We start from the raw sequence: 16,743 nt of genomic DNA, 5'->3' as shown, positions 1-16,743 counted from the left end.
CTCTATAAAATAAAGCGGGACGCGTTCTGGGAGGACTATTTAAAGCAACGAACCAGTGTTTTTTTTTTCTCCCCATCAAAAAGCAAGTGACATGCCTCGCGGTCTAATTTCCCATGAATAGAACCGTGCCAGCAACCTAGGTTCGCCTCTGTTGACGTCCCAAGATAGACACGGTACTAGGAATCATTGCATTCTTTCTCTGAATGCCGTGAGCTGACAGTTTCCGAACATCACTTTGCTGCTCGTGTCAAAATGTTGTAGTTTGGGTAGAAAAGGTGTTTATAATACATTTTCCATCTTAATAAATGCATCAACCATCCATATATGTCTGTCTCTTTGCGTCTCTATGTGCACATGCATTAACATCAGTACAGAAAAAAAGTGCAAAACGTGCGAATCGCAACCCGCAACAACCTGTTGACAGCAACGATGGATGTAGCCATCACGCAAGTTGCTGCTATCGCGAGCACTTCTATTGCAGATGAAGTTGGTCCTGTAATCGCTGCGTCTCCAGAAAGCTTAACAGTTGGGAGTGATACACCTGTGGCCAAGGATATGATGGTGCCAGTCAACCCCGAAACAAGCAGCCAAGGTAGTAGATGTTAACGTTCTCATGGATGCATGACATATAGACTCATCCAAAGCCGGCACTTTCCTAGAGCGATCCGTCGAAATTGTGGAAATTGTGCACGAGGTAGAGCCAACAACAGCACCAACGACTGAGGTCAAACCCAAGGCAGAAGCACTGAAACAGGAACCGATAGAGTCAATTCACACTATGGAAGCCTCTCCTGCCGAGACGCTCGGTGCATCAGAAACGGTGGAGGCACCACCAGCAACGGGACTTTCAGAGTTTGCTTTTGCTGAATTTGCTTCCACCGCAAATCACACTAGTGCCAGGCAGTCAATGATACCCGTAGAAAGCATAGTGGAACCTATTCTCGCCAAAGTTAAACCAACAACACCAGTAATCGCACCCGCTGAACAGCTCGTTGAAACACCTCAGCCTCCTAGCCCCATAAAAGAGATTCCTTCGCCAACCGTAACATCATTTGCTGCATTCCCAGCACCTAAGCATGCACATATCATGGCCCCGATAGCTGAACCATTAGTGGTTGGCTCCAAAAAAGCACACACAGCACCTACTTCTCCAGTTGACGACGTATCCGTAATCGAAACTAGAATTGAGTCGCTGCCCATAATAGAACCAGTAGTGGATGCTAAGCCGACAGATGCTGCAACGCCGGTCGTTGTATCGAATATAGAGCCTACTGATGCGCCAGTCCTCACGGCATCTAATGAGTTGCCAGCTGTCACTCCATCAGTTACTGTAGCATATGCCGAATCATCGCCTGCTGCTCCATTAGTGGTCGCTGAAGAATTAAAGTCGTTACCGATGGGGGTTGAATCTGAGGGACCTCGCAGATTGCCATCTCTTGAACCATCTATGGAAGCAGCGGCTGCTCCATCAGTGAGTCTCCTCGACGATAAATCTCCAGCTGTAGCAGCAGCATCTGAAGAATCAAGTCATTTGCCGGTGGTCGAAGAATCTAAGGAGACAGTCGCTCCATTAGTGACGCCAGAAGCTGAAACATCGTCGCCTGTAGCACCAGTAGAGGTATTGGAACTTAAAGACTCGTCGTTAGTAGATCTCGTAGAGGCATTAGAAACGAGGAAGCCGTCATCGGTTGTATCAAAAATTATAGAAGAAACCGTCGCAGAACCCATACCAAGCCCTGACATACCAGCCGTTATAGAACTCGTAAAACCAGAATTGCCGAAAACGAGTGTCCCAGTGACTGCCCTAGCGGCAGTCGTAGAAGAACCCAAAGAGGTCTCTCAACTGCCTTCACCGCCAATCACAGACGTACCATCACTTGTGATACAATCTAAAGAGACTACCCCAGCCGCCGTTTTAGATAACGCGTCAATGATAGTAACAGAATCCCTTCGTAGACATCAAGAAGCACAAACAGAACATCCATTCGAAATACAAACCAAACTACAACTGGTCGATATGGCAACACAATGGGATCCGTCAGATTTTGGAGAAGTAGCTATAACAGACAAGGGTAAAGAGAATGCTACTGTCATTAACGGATACATCCCATCACCGGCTACGACACCTGAACGAGGTGCAACAAAATCACCAAGAGCTGTTGCTACCATCCCTGTCGAAACCATGTCTGAGATACCACTGCTTCCTGCATCTATCGAAGGTGGTGTTCAAGATTCTGTGAGGTTGTTTGGATATAGGTAAGACCCTTTAAAGAGATACAAGTGGGGTGCGACTGCGTGTTTGACCTTAAATTTGATGTTTAGGTTGGCTAATAAGGTCGCATGGTGGGCAACGATTGAAGGAAAACTTTGCTATTCGATAAATTATCCCGCCAAGTTTGAGAACGTGTGGAGTCTGACATTCAAACGGGGCTCGGATGATGGTGACGGTATCTACAAGGTCGTCAAGGTCTGTACTTTGTTATTGTATTGAATTAGCGCTCTCACCCGCTCAACCTCACATCTGATACTTTATGTCTTTTAGCCTGCTGGATACGATGCGTATATATTCAAGATCATCGATATCAATACGTATGTTTGAAACACCCGCATTTTCATATCTGGCAATCACATCCAAAGTCGATGAGACATTTCAACACCAAAAAATCACATCGCCACTTGATTGGTATGAAAGCACGTTTATAACGCATCTGACCTTGCTCTTGTCCAACTTAGTGAAAGGGAAACACGAATGGCACCAACCATTCACAAGGGACGAAACTATACATTCCAAGGATTTGAAGATGGAAACACATATTCGTGGTTTGTGTTAAATCGATCTGGAGATGTGCTCAGGCTACGAGATAATGCTAAAAAGGCATACCTTGCTGTATGGGAACGTGGTGTTACCAAGTCTGGAAAGGAAGGACGTCTGGAGATCCTTCCCGTAAGTGGAAGACGTGTGCTTCGGAGAGAAACTTCGAGAGAGAAAATATGGTCAATTATTTAGCTAAATGTCCTCACGGTTATAGGACGGATTTGGAATGATTGATCTTATTGTATTGACTTCCTGGCTCATCACGGAAGCAGAACGAGCCCATATGCAAGACTACCTCCCAGGCATGTCTTTATCGGCAATCTCGCCTGGAGAAACACCTGTTGTTTTTGCTCTACCTACCCCAGCTTCACCAACCTCTCCAACTTCGCCCAAATGATGATTGCGAGAGCTGAAGCAATCACAGCCCTATTGCCTATACTATATGTAGCAACGGAAAGCATACTAAATAAAACGAAATTATGCTAAAGCATGCTGTTGTTTTTTTGCTACTATTGTTGAGGATTTTGGTTTCCACCAACTGGTGGTTGTGAACCAAAGCCTGGTGGTTAGTGTGAACGCTGTGCGTTGTGGCATATCGTCATATCGTCGTTGCAATTGAACTTGATCTAAGAAAGCACACATGACCCACGGAAGTCACCTTTCTTTTTGTCAACTTAGTGAATGGAAGACACGAATGGCGCCAATGACTCGCAAGGGGCCGAAACTAGTATATTTCAAGGATTTGAAAGTGGAAATACGCATTCATGGTTTGTTTTGAACTGATCTGGAGATGGCATTCGGTTGAGCGACAATGCTAAAAAGCTACACGTCGCTGTGTGCTGTGTGGGAACGGCGTGTTGGCAAGCCGGGAAAGGAAGGAGGTCTCTAGATTTTCGCCGTAAGTGACAGGAATGTTTTGGATCGCAACTTTGAAAGACGCCTTGACCTCATTTCCTCACGCTTCATAGGATAGATTTGGCATGGTTGATGCCCTTGTATTGCCATGGAGCATCGCCGATGCAGGAAGAGCTCATGTGCAGGGCTACGAAGATTACGTCTCAGGGATCTCTCTCTCGCGACGATTTCGCGGGGAAAAACACCAGTCCTTGTTGTGCTTCCTGAACCAACTACGCAACTTGCCCCAAGTAATAATCGCACGAACAGAAACAATCACATCATCACATCTGTCTCGCTTTCAATACGACCTCTTAATACATCAAAAATCATATTTCTAGTATAACATGCAATACACATATTAGACTTTACGTTCTCTGCAAGAAGACGGGGATCTAACCGTTTCATGCAGTGACTCGACGTGATTATTGCGTCGTATACACGGACTTAGCGTGTTATCGGTTCCCAAAATGCTTAAAAGTTAGTCCACCAGGGTGGGTGCGACAAATTTTGTGGTTGTAGCTGAGGACGAAACACGTTGCATACTTGATTGAAATATCTAGCTTGTATGAAACACGACCGCAGGCCATCCTAGTTGATATATCACGAGGCCTTCTACGTCCAATTGGTGGGACATCGTGAAGAGTAGTCCCTTGTTGCAAAGCCTTGAGCTCGCTTTATCATTGCAAGAAAGCAAGTGTGGAAATTAGCTTATAGCCGGAGATTTGAAGTGATTGAGGAGGACCTGAGCAGCATCAAAGTAAGTGATTGTCACGTAGGATTGCAGTCTGTGAGCTAGAGACACCCAAAAAGCACAGTTGTTTGGGTGGCTCTCGACCCGCCAGAAACATCCAAATTTCACACTTTTGGTTTTTACGTCGCTCGTAGGGATTTAGTTAGAAGTGGAGGTAGTAGGGCCCGCGCTGTAGAGTAAGACTTGACTGTAGAAGATACCCTCCTTGTGAGAGCTTGCAGAAGGTCAGTCTATAGTGCCTTTTTCAAACACTTGGCAAATGGTGGCGACAATAGTCACATTCAACAATTTGCCCTCCTCGCAAAAGAAACCGTCAAACGCACAGCATACGCATAGAGGAAACGGCTGATTGCCATCTGATGGCCCATATCTCATCGCTCATCCCCATCACTTCATCCCATTTAGAACTCAGAGTGTAGAGATAACCATTCATCATTGGTTTTTTGGCGTGTTATTTGGATCCACAAGGAACAACATATAGCAGAATACCAAACGGATCTGAATACTCATATATGATGTGAGTATGTCCTTGTGTTTCCCCCACTCCCCTTATTGCTCTGGGAAAACTATCGCATCTCAACTTACACCGCTTCTTCCAACCAAAGACTGTAAAGAAAACCGAAAAACAAAAACCCAACACTCGAGTCTTCGAATCCTGCTCTTCATTCAACCTCTATCGTTGCTCCTCATCCCTATCTATTATTGTAATCACCAGCACAGTCCTTGACAAAAACACATCATGGCTCCCTCATCCAACTCGTCGTATCGGACAATGCCATTTCGACGTACTCAACTCTCGCCAATCCAGCAATATATTATGGGCATGCCTTGGAGGGACATATTCCAAAGAGTTCCCGGTGTTATCTTAATCTCATTAGTCATATTTGCCATTTTCGGACCTGCTTACACGCCAATTCTATATTGCATATACTTTGTCGGCCTAAACTTTAACTTTTTGTTAAACAACATACGCACTGCATATGGTGTCTACATTGGAAATAAGCATGCCAGAGAGCACTCTTGCACGGACTGGCTGAAAAAGTATTGTGACGAAACTGGAACTGTAGATGGAATGGACACTAGACACGATCTGCCCTATGATACGATAGTACATGTAATAATCCTGCCAAACTACAAGGAAGAAATGGAAACCTTGTGTGAGACTCTGGATGTCCTCGCATCCCATACTCGTGCCTTGACCCAATACAAGATTTGTTTGGCAATGGAGGAGTCAGAGCATAATTCTCGACAAAAGGCTCATACGTTAAAGAAGCTGTATGGTGACTTCTTTTATGAGATTGTGCATACTATACATCCAGTTGGTTTGGAGGGTGAAATCCGCGGCAAATCTAGTAATGTCGCTTGGGCTTCTAGTCAGATGGCCAAGGTCTCTAGTCGACATGAACATGAGTTGCTTACTGTCATGGATGGTAAGTTACTGAAAGTGTATTCTGCTAAGTTGGCTTTCGCGATTTTTAGCTTTTTTTTTGGGTGCAACAACATCGTGACACAACACAACATTTGCTAACCCTTTGCCTCCAAATAGCTGATACTTGCTTCTCAGAAGACTACTTTGCATCCATTACATACCATTATTGTGTGGCCTCACCGGAACAACGAAGAATCATGATGTTTGCTCCATCGACCATCTTCGATCGGTATGTATTGCGTGTTCTGCTACCTTTTTTTGAGCGATACCAGCAGCTTCGAATCTATTGCTAAAACTACTTCTGATCTTAGAAATGCCAAGGACGTACCCGTCTTTGTCAGAATCACCGACATTATGTGGTCGATTGGTGTAATGTCCAACCTATATCCAGGATCGCCGATAAAGATCCCATGCTCAGCGTACTCAATATCCATGGACTTGTGCATATCGGTCAACTTCTGGGATGCTGGTCCAGAAGCCATAGGAGAAGACATGCACATGTACTTAAAGTCATTCTTCTGCACATCAGGACAATTAATCGTAAAGTCAATCTTCTCGCCCGCTTCCCAATGTAATATTGAAGGAGTTGGTACTGGACTCTCGGGCTTTGTCAGCTATATGCAGGCACGATATACTCAGGGCAAACGACACTTATGGGGATCACTCGATACCGGATACAGTCTGAGACGCATCTTGCATGTCATGGTTGCGCCAGAAAGTGATTTACAATTGTTGCACCTCAAGAATGTTGGTGTTGACAAAATCGGTGACAAGGATGGCGACCAAACCAGTATCGGTTTACAAAAACAATTAATGACTGTTGCTACACTATTCCATCGATTGGGCGAGGCCCATTTATTTATTGGACATCTAGTCTTTATGATTATAGTTAGTCAGCTCCTCATTCCAGGCCAAAACCCAATACCGTGGTGGGAAGATAAAAGTGCTTTCTTATGGTCGTCTATAACCTCGGCACCACTACACCCATATGTAGAGACCTCGCTTATGATCGGCTTTTGGATTCGACTCTCATGTCTCATTCCAAATATTGCTATGATCTGGTATTACGAGAAGTACCATGCATGGGTTGGGTTTGAGAGATGGGCACTGCAAGCTCAACAGCTAAGAGAAGCTGCTCTTAATGGAAATGCCGTACGAGGCTATAACATAAATCACACTCCTAGCACCGATAGTAAGACCGTCCGAGTACAACCCTTGGGAATGCGACCGTCCCTGTGCTCACTACGACAATATCCCAGCTCTCTCTTTGACTGGCTTGGAGTACCTGTATCAGGATTCGCCTTTTACCTCTGCCCACAATTCCATGCCCAAATATCACAGCTCTTCACCGACCGTCTAGACTACAAAGTAGCTGCCAAACCAACTCTCAACCGAGTGCCGACTGCCCTTGTACCATTATCCGAAGTAGCCATATCTGCTGCTGCCGCTGCTGCCATCCACACACCAACCACCCCAACATCACCGCAAAGCGACATCATATCACCAAGGATGTACTCGAATGAGACTCTGGTATCTGCTGCTGATGATGAAGTGAAATCTACATCGTCTAAGGGCGATGAGGGTTACTTTGAAGACTTGGACGATAATGCTTCAGGGCATTTAAGCTTTGCCGAGTCGAGAAATGGTAGTAGGTTAATAGTATAGGCTTGAAAGAAGAAAAAAGCAGCAGCAGCAGGGGTTATAATCATCTCTTTTAAAACATAATTGTAATGGCCCATCAACATGGAGAAACAGTAACGGTTGTCGTAAGTGACCACTGCCGTAAGGACTCATATTAACACAAACAAGCAAAACAAGATATTAATGTTTTGTATAAACTGAATAAACATCTATCTGACAAATACCATTTATTTGACTTTGATCTGAGTGCTCTGACTTTTTGTCTTATTTCCGTTTGGGTGGTCGTTGCTGTTTGCGTAATTTTTGTCACGACGTATCGATTTTGAGAGGATGCAGCATAATACTGAAGTCTTGCAAGGATGAGAGACAGTGAAAAAGATTCCGAAGATTGCCCTATTCGGAAATACATCTCGATTGGGATTGGATTGGATGAAATCTCGCAATGTACGAAAACTTGCCAACATTTTACAATTGACTTTTAGAGTTTGAAAGACCAAACTACAAGAACGCAACAGAGGTCCTTACGCGTCAAATATGGGAACAGGAATATCATCTCAGAATGGCCACTCTTCATCACCAGCACCACCTATTACACCGACATCACAAACCAACAAACATCAAATACAAGAATCCGACACGCTTGTAACACTATCACTCACCCAACTCGCAGTCCTATGCGGGCGCTACAAATCTACAGAATCCTTCTCCATGTCCTCCGACACGACCGTCACGCTCACCATCAAACAAATCGCTGCTCTCCGAGACGCAACCACAACAGCATCTTCGCACGACGTGTTTCCACCATCAAAACCAACTATAACAACTCCAGCTATAAATATCACGCTCTCATTACTACAACTAGCAGTCGCATGCTGCTCAACCCCCTCAAAATGCGAACACCACTCCATCCTGCTCGACTCTATCCCCGAATGTGAGTCCATGGCGTCACCAGAAACAAGTCTCGTTACGTTATCAACCGCGCAGATATCCATACTGAAACGTGTGCATGCTGCCGAGGTCAGAGAATACCAGTCAAGTCATGTCTGTGGGAATGGACTGGCGACAACACGATGTTGTAAGAAGAAAATGACGCCGAAACGAGTTAGTTGGGATGCTAGTATTATAAACACGCAACAGTCGGGGTCTGATTTGTTGCCTTTTGCTGCTGAGTGGGTTGGGATGATACCACAGTCACAAGTTATACCGAGTACAGTTGAACAAGTAGTAGTAGAGTCAAAAGTTGAAGTGCCGATACGGAAACCGATAACGCAATGGTTGTCTGAGGGATGGTATGGTGTAGTGTCTACTGCAAGTTACGAGGATCAGAGTCCAAGTTTGAATTTCAACAACCATCCGCTGTGGATATAGCAGTACGAAAGTAACTAGTTTACCAAATAGTAGTAGTATTAGAAGAAAACAACAAGTTTCTTGAGCATCACTGTAGATTTTGCCAAAGCTAATAAAACCACAAAACATCCACAAAAGACATAAGATCTAGTTCACGATTCGATTGGTATCATGGAAAAGAAATCGATTAGAAAAAAAACCAAATTACATTTGTGACGGCATTTTACTAAGCTAATTTATGCTTGTCCCTTCACTTCATTAACAATTCTAAAGCTTTATCGAGCTGGTAGTCTGACTTGTCTAATGCACCAACAGCTTGCTCTAAAAAAGAAATAATACAGAGAGAGATATCAGCATTGCCTTGATCAAAGGAAGGAAAAAGGAAGTTCAAGGAATCAAAGATAGAGGAAACTTCACCTCTCGTATAACCCATATCCAACAACGTCTTCATTTGCTCAACATCATCAGTAGGAGAACCACCAGCACCAGCATGTCCCTTAACCATAGCGAATGCATCTTCAAATCCAAAGTCTCCTGCTCCTCCCTTCCCATTCGACTTGGAATCAAATGCAGCAAATGGATCATCACCACCCGTAGATTTGAATGATGGATCAAAGGTAAAGGCATCATTTGCTTTCAAATCATCTGCAAATACATCTCCTTTATCTACTACAGTAGCACCTTGTAATCCTGATAATTCTTTATCAATGTCGACATTCACTGCCTTCTTTGCTGCTGTAGTGGTGCTGGCAGTGAGAGCGGGCGAAGGAGCACCAAAGGTGTCTACAGGGGTTGGATTTTTGAAGGCTTCATCAAAGTTGGCTTCAAAAGGAGCTGCGGCTACTACTGGTGATGTGACTGTTGTTGGATCGGTCGAGGCTCCAGGTGCTATCATTGAGAAAAAGTTATTGTGGTGTTGGAGTGGGCAGCAAGAGTTACCACACTAACCTTTAGATGGTTTTGTAGCTTGTGGTGGCATCTAACATCGAAAAATATGGAGGTTAGACGAATACGCAAAAAAAATGAGCTACAGCGAATACCGGTGGTTCACTCGTGACTTTGGCGGCTGTAGCTGCTACGACTGGAGCAGCAGCAGCTGCTGCTGTTGTTGGCGCTACTGCAGCTGATTGAGCAACTGCTGGAGTCGTCGTTGTGGCTACTTTGGCTGCTGCAGGTGCTATGTTTGTTAATGACGTTCCAATTGGTGTAGATGTTCCAGAACCAGTCTAGTAAAAACGTGATAATTAGCACACAATGAAATTTATAGTTTCAGCATTATGCAGACCAACAAAACCCCCCAGGGTGGTATAACGTATGCATAATTTTTTCTTCAAAACAAGCGAGACTACTCACTGGTGAAGTAGGTTTTGATGACTCTGGTGACTTCACAGCACCTGCTTTAGATGGTGGTGGGGCTGGTGCTACTTTTTTGGGTTGATTTGAGCTCATGAGATCTTCTAATGAATCCTTTTCTGTAGATTTTGCAGCTATGGGTGTTCCAACTGCAGCAGGAGTACTACTAGTAGTGGTTGTTGGAGCAACTATTTTGGCAGCAACAGGGGCGGTAGCAGCAGCAACTTTAGCTGTACCATTTCCTATTGCTGGTGTTGATGGTGGTGTAGTTGGTTTGGATGCTGGAGGTGATGTCGTGGTTTTCGCTGCAGATGGTGTTGTGGTAGCAGCGGGTGTAGTTGCTGCTTTTACGGCTGGAGCAGTGGTAGCTTGTTTTGTAGCAACTGGGGCACTAGTGTTTATAGGTGCTGGAGTCACAGCTGCTGGTGCGCTCCCAATATCAGGGAAGCCTAGCAAAAAAAGGATTTAGTCATAAGATTTATGAAGTTTCAGCGTCGTTCTCGTGCAACTTCACATACGTTGATCGAATGACGCCAATGAATCATCTGCCTTGACCGCTGGAGCTACTGTTTCTACAGGCTTGGCTACTGCTGGTGTAGTTGGTGCTGACGATGCGGATTCAACCTATGACGAGTTCAACATGTGAGCTCGATATTACAACCCTTCTAAAACAAAGACAGCGACGTGGGCATGGATGCAAGACTCACTACAGACTTTGCAGCTGGAGCACTACTAGCTACAGGTGCACTAGCAGGAGTCACAGGACTCAAACTAGCTACAGAAGCAGACTTGGATACTGCACCAGACTTTTCAGCACCTAATTTCTTCAACGCTTCTTCAGCAGCTGCTTTTTGATGTTCTGCAGCAGCAATGATTTGAGCCAAATCCGACCTCTCCTTTCCTATACTAGACATTTGCACATTATGACTGGCTCTCTCCTTCTCTAAAAGACTAGTCTGAGCAACGACTTGAGTAGCAATAGCATTGGCTCGTTTCTGATCTTCCTGTAATCGCTGATTCTCTTGTTGTAATGACAGTCGTAGAGACTCGATGGCTTCTGTCGTTCCTGATAATACTTGTTGTTGTTGGGTAATATATGTGCTTTGTTGCTGACGCTCATTTCTCAGAGCATCGATTTGAGCTCGAATGGTGTTGGCTTGGTCTGTTACGTCCTTGACTCGTCGTTGGACTTCAGCAGCATCTGCACGGGCTTGATTGAGAGCGGCTGTTATACCTTCTGCTTGAGTTTTTAGTGTTTCTCGATTGGCCTCTGCAGCAGCAAGTTCCTGTCTTGACAACTCTGCTATTTGTAGCTCTCGACTCAAAGCAGCCTCCAATTCTCCAACATTCACATTTTCAGCCTCAAACATGGCACGAGCTTGAGCTAGTTTTACGGTTTGCTGTCTCTTAGTTTCCATTACTTGATTATATTCTAAATCCAGAGCAGTACGTCTGGTACGCAGTTCTTCAGTAGCAGGGCCCATGGTAGACAATTGACTTTGGGTATCAGCCAATTGTTGCTTTTGCATGGTGAGTTCCTTTTCTCGAGCTTGCACATCCGCTGCAGTATTGCCCAGACCAACAGTCGGAAGAGCCATACTCGACGGTGTAGTACCCAACGAGCTCAATGGTGGAAATGCTGTAGCGGCGCGAGCTAGAAGAAATGGGCTAAATACATCAGCAACAAAAAAAGTATAAAACCGGATCAGGACTCTTACGAGAGAAGGGATCCACATCCAGAGACAGTAAATCTCGTTCTTGAGTGACTGATGACCGTGGAGCAGGACTAACCATATTACTAGTTGGGAATGGCAGACTTGCGGCGATACCGAGTGAGTTGGTGGATGGATTTCTATTACTCATGGATTTGCTAGATGGTGGTATAAGATTGGAAGGTAACGACAGTGGTAGGTCTTGTCCGGCCATCCTCATATTGATTAAGAACATGGCTAAAATGAATTCGTCCTTTGTCAATCTTCCTGCCTTGTTAACATCAGACAAGTCCCTGTTTGAATGTACGCATGTTAGCATCAATGTGGGGTTGCTCAGAAGGCATCCATTTGCTACATTTCACTTTTTTGCAGTCCTTACCAAACTCGATGCAAATCAACTTCCTGCAATTTTGACTTGACAAAGAATTGGTAGGCATCTTCACCAGTCAAATAACCTCGATTACCAACATCTAGTTTCTCAAAGTATGCAGTATATGATGTTCGATCAGCCATTGGGACAGCCCATGAATCACCAGCAGCAGACTGTGGAGTCATGGCTTGTGGTGTTTGTGAGGGGCGAGGCATTCCATTTGCTGGGCCTGGTGTAGATGGTGGTGTTCTGGCCAAAGTAGGCATGGGCGAAGCGGGAGGAGATACTGCCAACGCAACAATATTCCAAAGTGCTTGCGGAACTGATGGTGGTACTTGGGACAATGCACCTGATCTCAGCTTTGAGATGAGGTACATGGCCACCATGAATTGATTTTGATTTAATCTGCCGCTGCCTGACGTGTCCACCAAAGTCCTAGTTGATCGATTTATTTAGCATGCTTGACCTAGTGCAAACGAAACCCGGCAAGCATCCCGCGATCATACCAAATCTTGGACAGAGGGTCCGTTGGTAGACCTGATTTGAGAAAGACGTCTCTTGCAGCTTCACCAGATACCGTTCCATTCGCTGGTTTGCAAGAAAGGAATGCAGTCTGAAACCTATCCTTTTCACTATCAGTCAACTCGAATGATGCATTGGCGGCAGCTTTATCTCCGGTTCTATGACTAGCTACTGGCCCTGTGATTCCTTCAAGTGCCGGTAACGGAGTTGCTACGATTCGTGAATGATACGTTTAGAGACGAGCGATAACTTGTGAGTCCCAATTATTCTGTTTCATTACCTCCATTCAAACCAGAGCTGACGGGCCTTCCCGTTTGAGCCAAAGCAATATACTTTAGGGCCTTGAAGAAGCCTGTTCTCGTCAAGAAGCCACGTTTTTCAGAATCAGCGGCAGTCCATATCTAAGAGACGCGAGACACACGTACAGTTAGCAACGATGAGACACGGAGTAGACCCTGAGTAATCGTATACCTCAGATAGGGTAGTTTGTGGGAGTTTTGATTTGGATAGGAATTCGTAAGCTGTTTGCGGTGTAATGACATTCTTGTTTTCAGCGTCCGCGATTCTAAATAGCTTTTCGTACGCAGTCTGTTCCTCCACAGTCATAGGAAATGGCAGGGCATCTGGCAAAACGATGCGGCAAGTCAATATCAAAAATTGAATGATTTTGTAAAGACGAGGCAAGTAGGGCGATTAACAGAGAAATGGTCAAGAGACCAGGTCAAGAATTGGAGACTGGGCTCAAAGGCTTTGTTCAGACTGTTCAGATGATGCAGTTTAGATGGGCATCGTACCTGTTCTTGCTTGCGCACTCGCTCCACCGAATGCATCATCCAATAGGGAATTGGACGAGCTCTTTGGTCTCTGTGCCATGGCTTTCGACTGACAAGAATATAGATTCCGCTCTTAGTAGATGCCGCTTTGGATTGTTTCGTCAAGAAGGATTGTTTGCAATCTCCGAAATTTTGAAGAAGCGTTTGATGTTTGCTTTATCCCGAGCGAAAGGCCGGCGACGCGTCCTGAAGGATTTAAACACTATCAACGTTTATATATATCCAGATAACACGCTTTTCTTGCATCTCTGCGGCATAGAACGTTGCAAACGAAGCTCTTGTCAGTTTGCGACGAGATGGAGGAAAGGCAAGCGAAGAGACTCAAAATGGAAGATAATAGCGAATGTCCTGTATGCAGTAGGCTTGTACCATTGCAATCTATAGAAAACCACGTCAATTCGCACTTTGAAGATGCAAGGCCAACAATTAGGGCTTGTCCAAACTGTATGCTACAAGTTCCATCTGATGCATTTGATGATCATGTCATGCAGCATACTTTGGCAGTTAAGTCTCGCTGTTTACTTTTGCATGGAACGTGAACTTCAAGTCGACATCAACTCACAAAGCTCTCACCTTTAGCTTATGGAAGAGGAGAATGAACTTGTTGCTCAAGAGACCCAAAATCCTGAATTTGAAATGCCTTGGGCCGAGATGGAATCTAGCCTTGGTCGACAGCAGCCTTCAAGTGCTGCTGGTGATTCGTCCTCCACAACACCAGCAGTCACTCAACAGTCCTCAGATGCCGGCTCATCCAGCAATAAGCCAGCTCTTCCAAACTCTGCTCGCATAGAGCTAGTCAGAAATGCTCTTGTAGACTGCCCTAGATCTATAACCGGCATCATTCCACGACTGGAAGCTGTGTTGAAAATCTCGCAATATGGTCCTACGAAGGGAACCTCACCTAACACAACTACAAGTGCTTATTTGTGCTTACCCGCTACCACGTATTTTCCCTATCCAGCTGGTGATAGATGGGGTTGCTGTGGATATCTCAATCTACAAAATATGATGTCGAGTATTCTCGGAAGTCAATATGGAAGTCATCTGGCAGAGCAGCTGCTCGAAAAAACAAATGAATTGAAAATACCGAGCATACCGCGACTTCAACAGTATATTGAGAGAGCATGGAAGCAAGGAATCGATCCTGTAAGTGCGTTGTTTCTTTCGCAACAAAATTGTTGCAAGCATAGAACAGCTAAGCTTGCAAATCCACAATCAGGATGGTGCTCGACAACTGCAAAATCGTCTCGTCGATACACGGAAATGGATTGGAGCTTCAGAAACAGCCGCTCTCCTCAAATATTTCAACGTGAAGATCCACGTATTGGAAATCATCAATCCCGATCCTGATGGCTCGCATACGTCTTTATTGGACTTTGTGCAAAGGTAGCTGGTTTTGGCGGCTTTTTCTGTGGTTGAAGACAGTGTATCTGAGAATACCTTTATAAACTACACTTACAAATCCACGTTTCGTAGGTACTTTGAGGGCGAGGAGAATCCAATACGTATCAGGCCATCAATAGCAATGAACGGTATCAGGGTGTCTCAGGACCTCCCATGTCTATTCTTACAACATCAAGGCCACTCTCGCACTATAGTAGGAATAGAAAAGATCAAGAGCGACAAAAGGAATTTGCTTCTATTTGATCCGTCAAAATTCGTATCTGGCAGGCTTTGTGATGGACCTCCTCCTCCCAATGGTTCTATTCCATTTGGTGATGCTCAAAAGATGTTGAATGGCGCCTTCAGGCTCGACGACGCTGCCCTGAGAAGGAACGCCAAATATCAAATAGTCATGTGTGTCGGCGTAGGAGCCAGCGGGAATCATATTGAGTGCTCGCAGTACAGCAATGATAGATAGCAAGGAAATGAAATGGTGCTAGGCCATAGGAGGACGTACTATATGAAATAGCATCTCGGAAGAGTGGCCAAGACTAGAGTAGAATCACTACCGCAATACTATTTGTAAAGCATATGTCGAATATATAACTTTGCAGAAGTCTTATGTGTCTGATTGTTTATTTTGTGTTGAAGAATGCGATCAACGTCCGGTCAAGCCAATACGAGGAAGGCGCTGCGTGAAAAATTAAAGCTGCTTTGATTGAAGATCGGTCCAACCTCGTATACCTGGGTTCTGGTGCTGTAAGGCGTTGACTGGCGAAGGCACAAAACAAGTTTTTGAATTTTGCAAGACTGCCGGCAATCAATGTACATAAATAAAGATAGTCAGTGTCTTTCAATGTATAGGTTTTCCTTCATCCCTCACTTTAATTGAGAGCGTGGCGTTTTACTGACCGTGCTTTGGTCACATTGATTTTTCTTCGTTCTTTCATCAAAAGTTTGGCAGCGATACAGACAATTGCTAGTGGTGACAAAGGACGAGCTGTGGCTGCTGGAAAGTAAGTTCATTTCGTTTCCTCTGGGACTCTGCGGCTCTCAAAGGCTATTAGACTTGGTCAAAACACTGTATGCCGTAAGAATGACTTTTTTGTCGTCTTGGAAGAATCATTGGCAACAGGAGACCCGGAGACAGTGGATATGAATATTTTCTATAGCCTTTTAGATTTTACGATAATAGTTTTCTAACCTCAATTGTCCTTCTAGGCCAAAGATTGGTGACCATTCTACAACGATAAAGCGAACAAACCAAAGTCTAGACAAGCTGCTGATGCCTGGGCAGCAATGGGTATGACTTCGCTATATAGTCCAACCAATCTGGTAATCCATACTTTAACAACGACCGAATGAACTCCCAATTCTACACTCAAGCTCCCAAATCTTCCAAACGTGAAGCTGATGACCCTCCATTCGACACGCAGCAAATAAAAGCCAAAGAACAAAATTGGCAAAAGCCAGTACGAGGAGACTCTACTGCACCACAAACCGATAAAGAGTCTGTTGCACAAATTGCCCAAAGTACACGAGCGGTCAGTGTTGGTGAAGGCAATCAAACGCAACCTAGGTTCCGAAAACGACATACTTGGAATGCTGCCAAATATGTGAGGTTGTTGGCCGTCAATACTATCGTCGCCTATCGCCGGAATAGATAGGTGGCTCCAAAAGTCGTCTCTGG

The 16,743-nt window shown here is 44.8% G+C and overlaps 3 protein-coding genes across 3 annotated transcripts; 2 read left to right on the top strand and 1 right to left on the bottom strand.

Annotated features, from left to right (window-relative positions):
- Nucleotides 1-5,202: 5,202 nt before the first annotated feature.
- SmJEL517_g03715 (uncharacterized protein) lies at nt 5,203-7,557 on the top strand (the record flags this gene model as incomplete). Its single annotated transcript, XM_031169643.1, has 3 exons — nt 5,203-5,893; nt 6,010-6,121; nt 6,204-7,557. The coding sequence occupies 3 exons, from the start codon at nt 5,203-5,205 to the stop codon at nt 7,555-7,557; spliced, it is 2,157 nt and encodes a 718-aa protein (XP_031024323.1).
- Nucleotides 7,558-9,130: 1,573 nt separating this feature from the next.
- On the bottom strand, nt 9,131-13,710 carry SmJEL517_g03714 (uncharacterized protein; the record flags this gene model as incomplete). The annotated part of the gene is made up of 13 exons (XM_031169642.1): nt 9,131-9,201; nt 9,298-9,768; nt 9,829-9,859; nt 9,921-10,106; nt 10,234-10,682; nt 10,752-10,857; nt 10,941-11,887; nt 11,952-12,238; nt 12,325-12,750; nt 12,822-13,047; nt 13,118-13,238; nt 13,309-13,460; nt 13,632-13,710. The coding sequence occupies 13 exons, from the start codon at nt 13,708-13,710 to the stop codon at nt 9,131-9,133; spliced, it is 3,552 nt and encodes a 1,183-aa protein (XP_031024322.1).
- Nucleotides 13,711-13,996: 286 nt separating this feature from the next.
- On the top strand, nt 13,997-16,720 carry SmJEL517_g03713 (uncharacterized protein; the record flags this gene model as incomplete). Its single annotated transcript, XM_031169641.1, is given in 7 exon segments — nt 13,997-14,173; nt 14,250-14,816; nt 14,890-15,056; nt 15,147-15,467; nt 16,010-16,069; nt 16,275-16,356; nt 16,376-16,720. 7 exon segments carry the CDS (start codon nt 13,997-13,999, stop codon nt 16,718-16,720), a joined length of 1,719 nt encoding a protein of 572 aa, XP_031024325.1.
- Nucleotides 16,721-16,743: the final 23 nt, after the last annotated feature.

This window comes from Synchytrium microbalum (assembly GCF_006535985.1).
Source record: "Synchytrium microbalum strain JEL517 chromosome Unknown SmJEL517_scf0021, whole genome shotgun sequence".
NCBI lineage: Eukaryota > Fungi > Chytridiomycota > Chytridiomycetes > Synchytriales > Synchytriaceae > Synchytrium > Synchytrium microbalum.
Note: the sequence above shows the minus strand (reverse complement) of the source record. Positions and strands in the feature narration are given on the sequence as shown.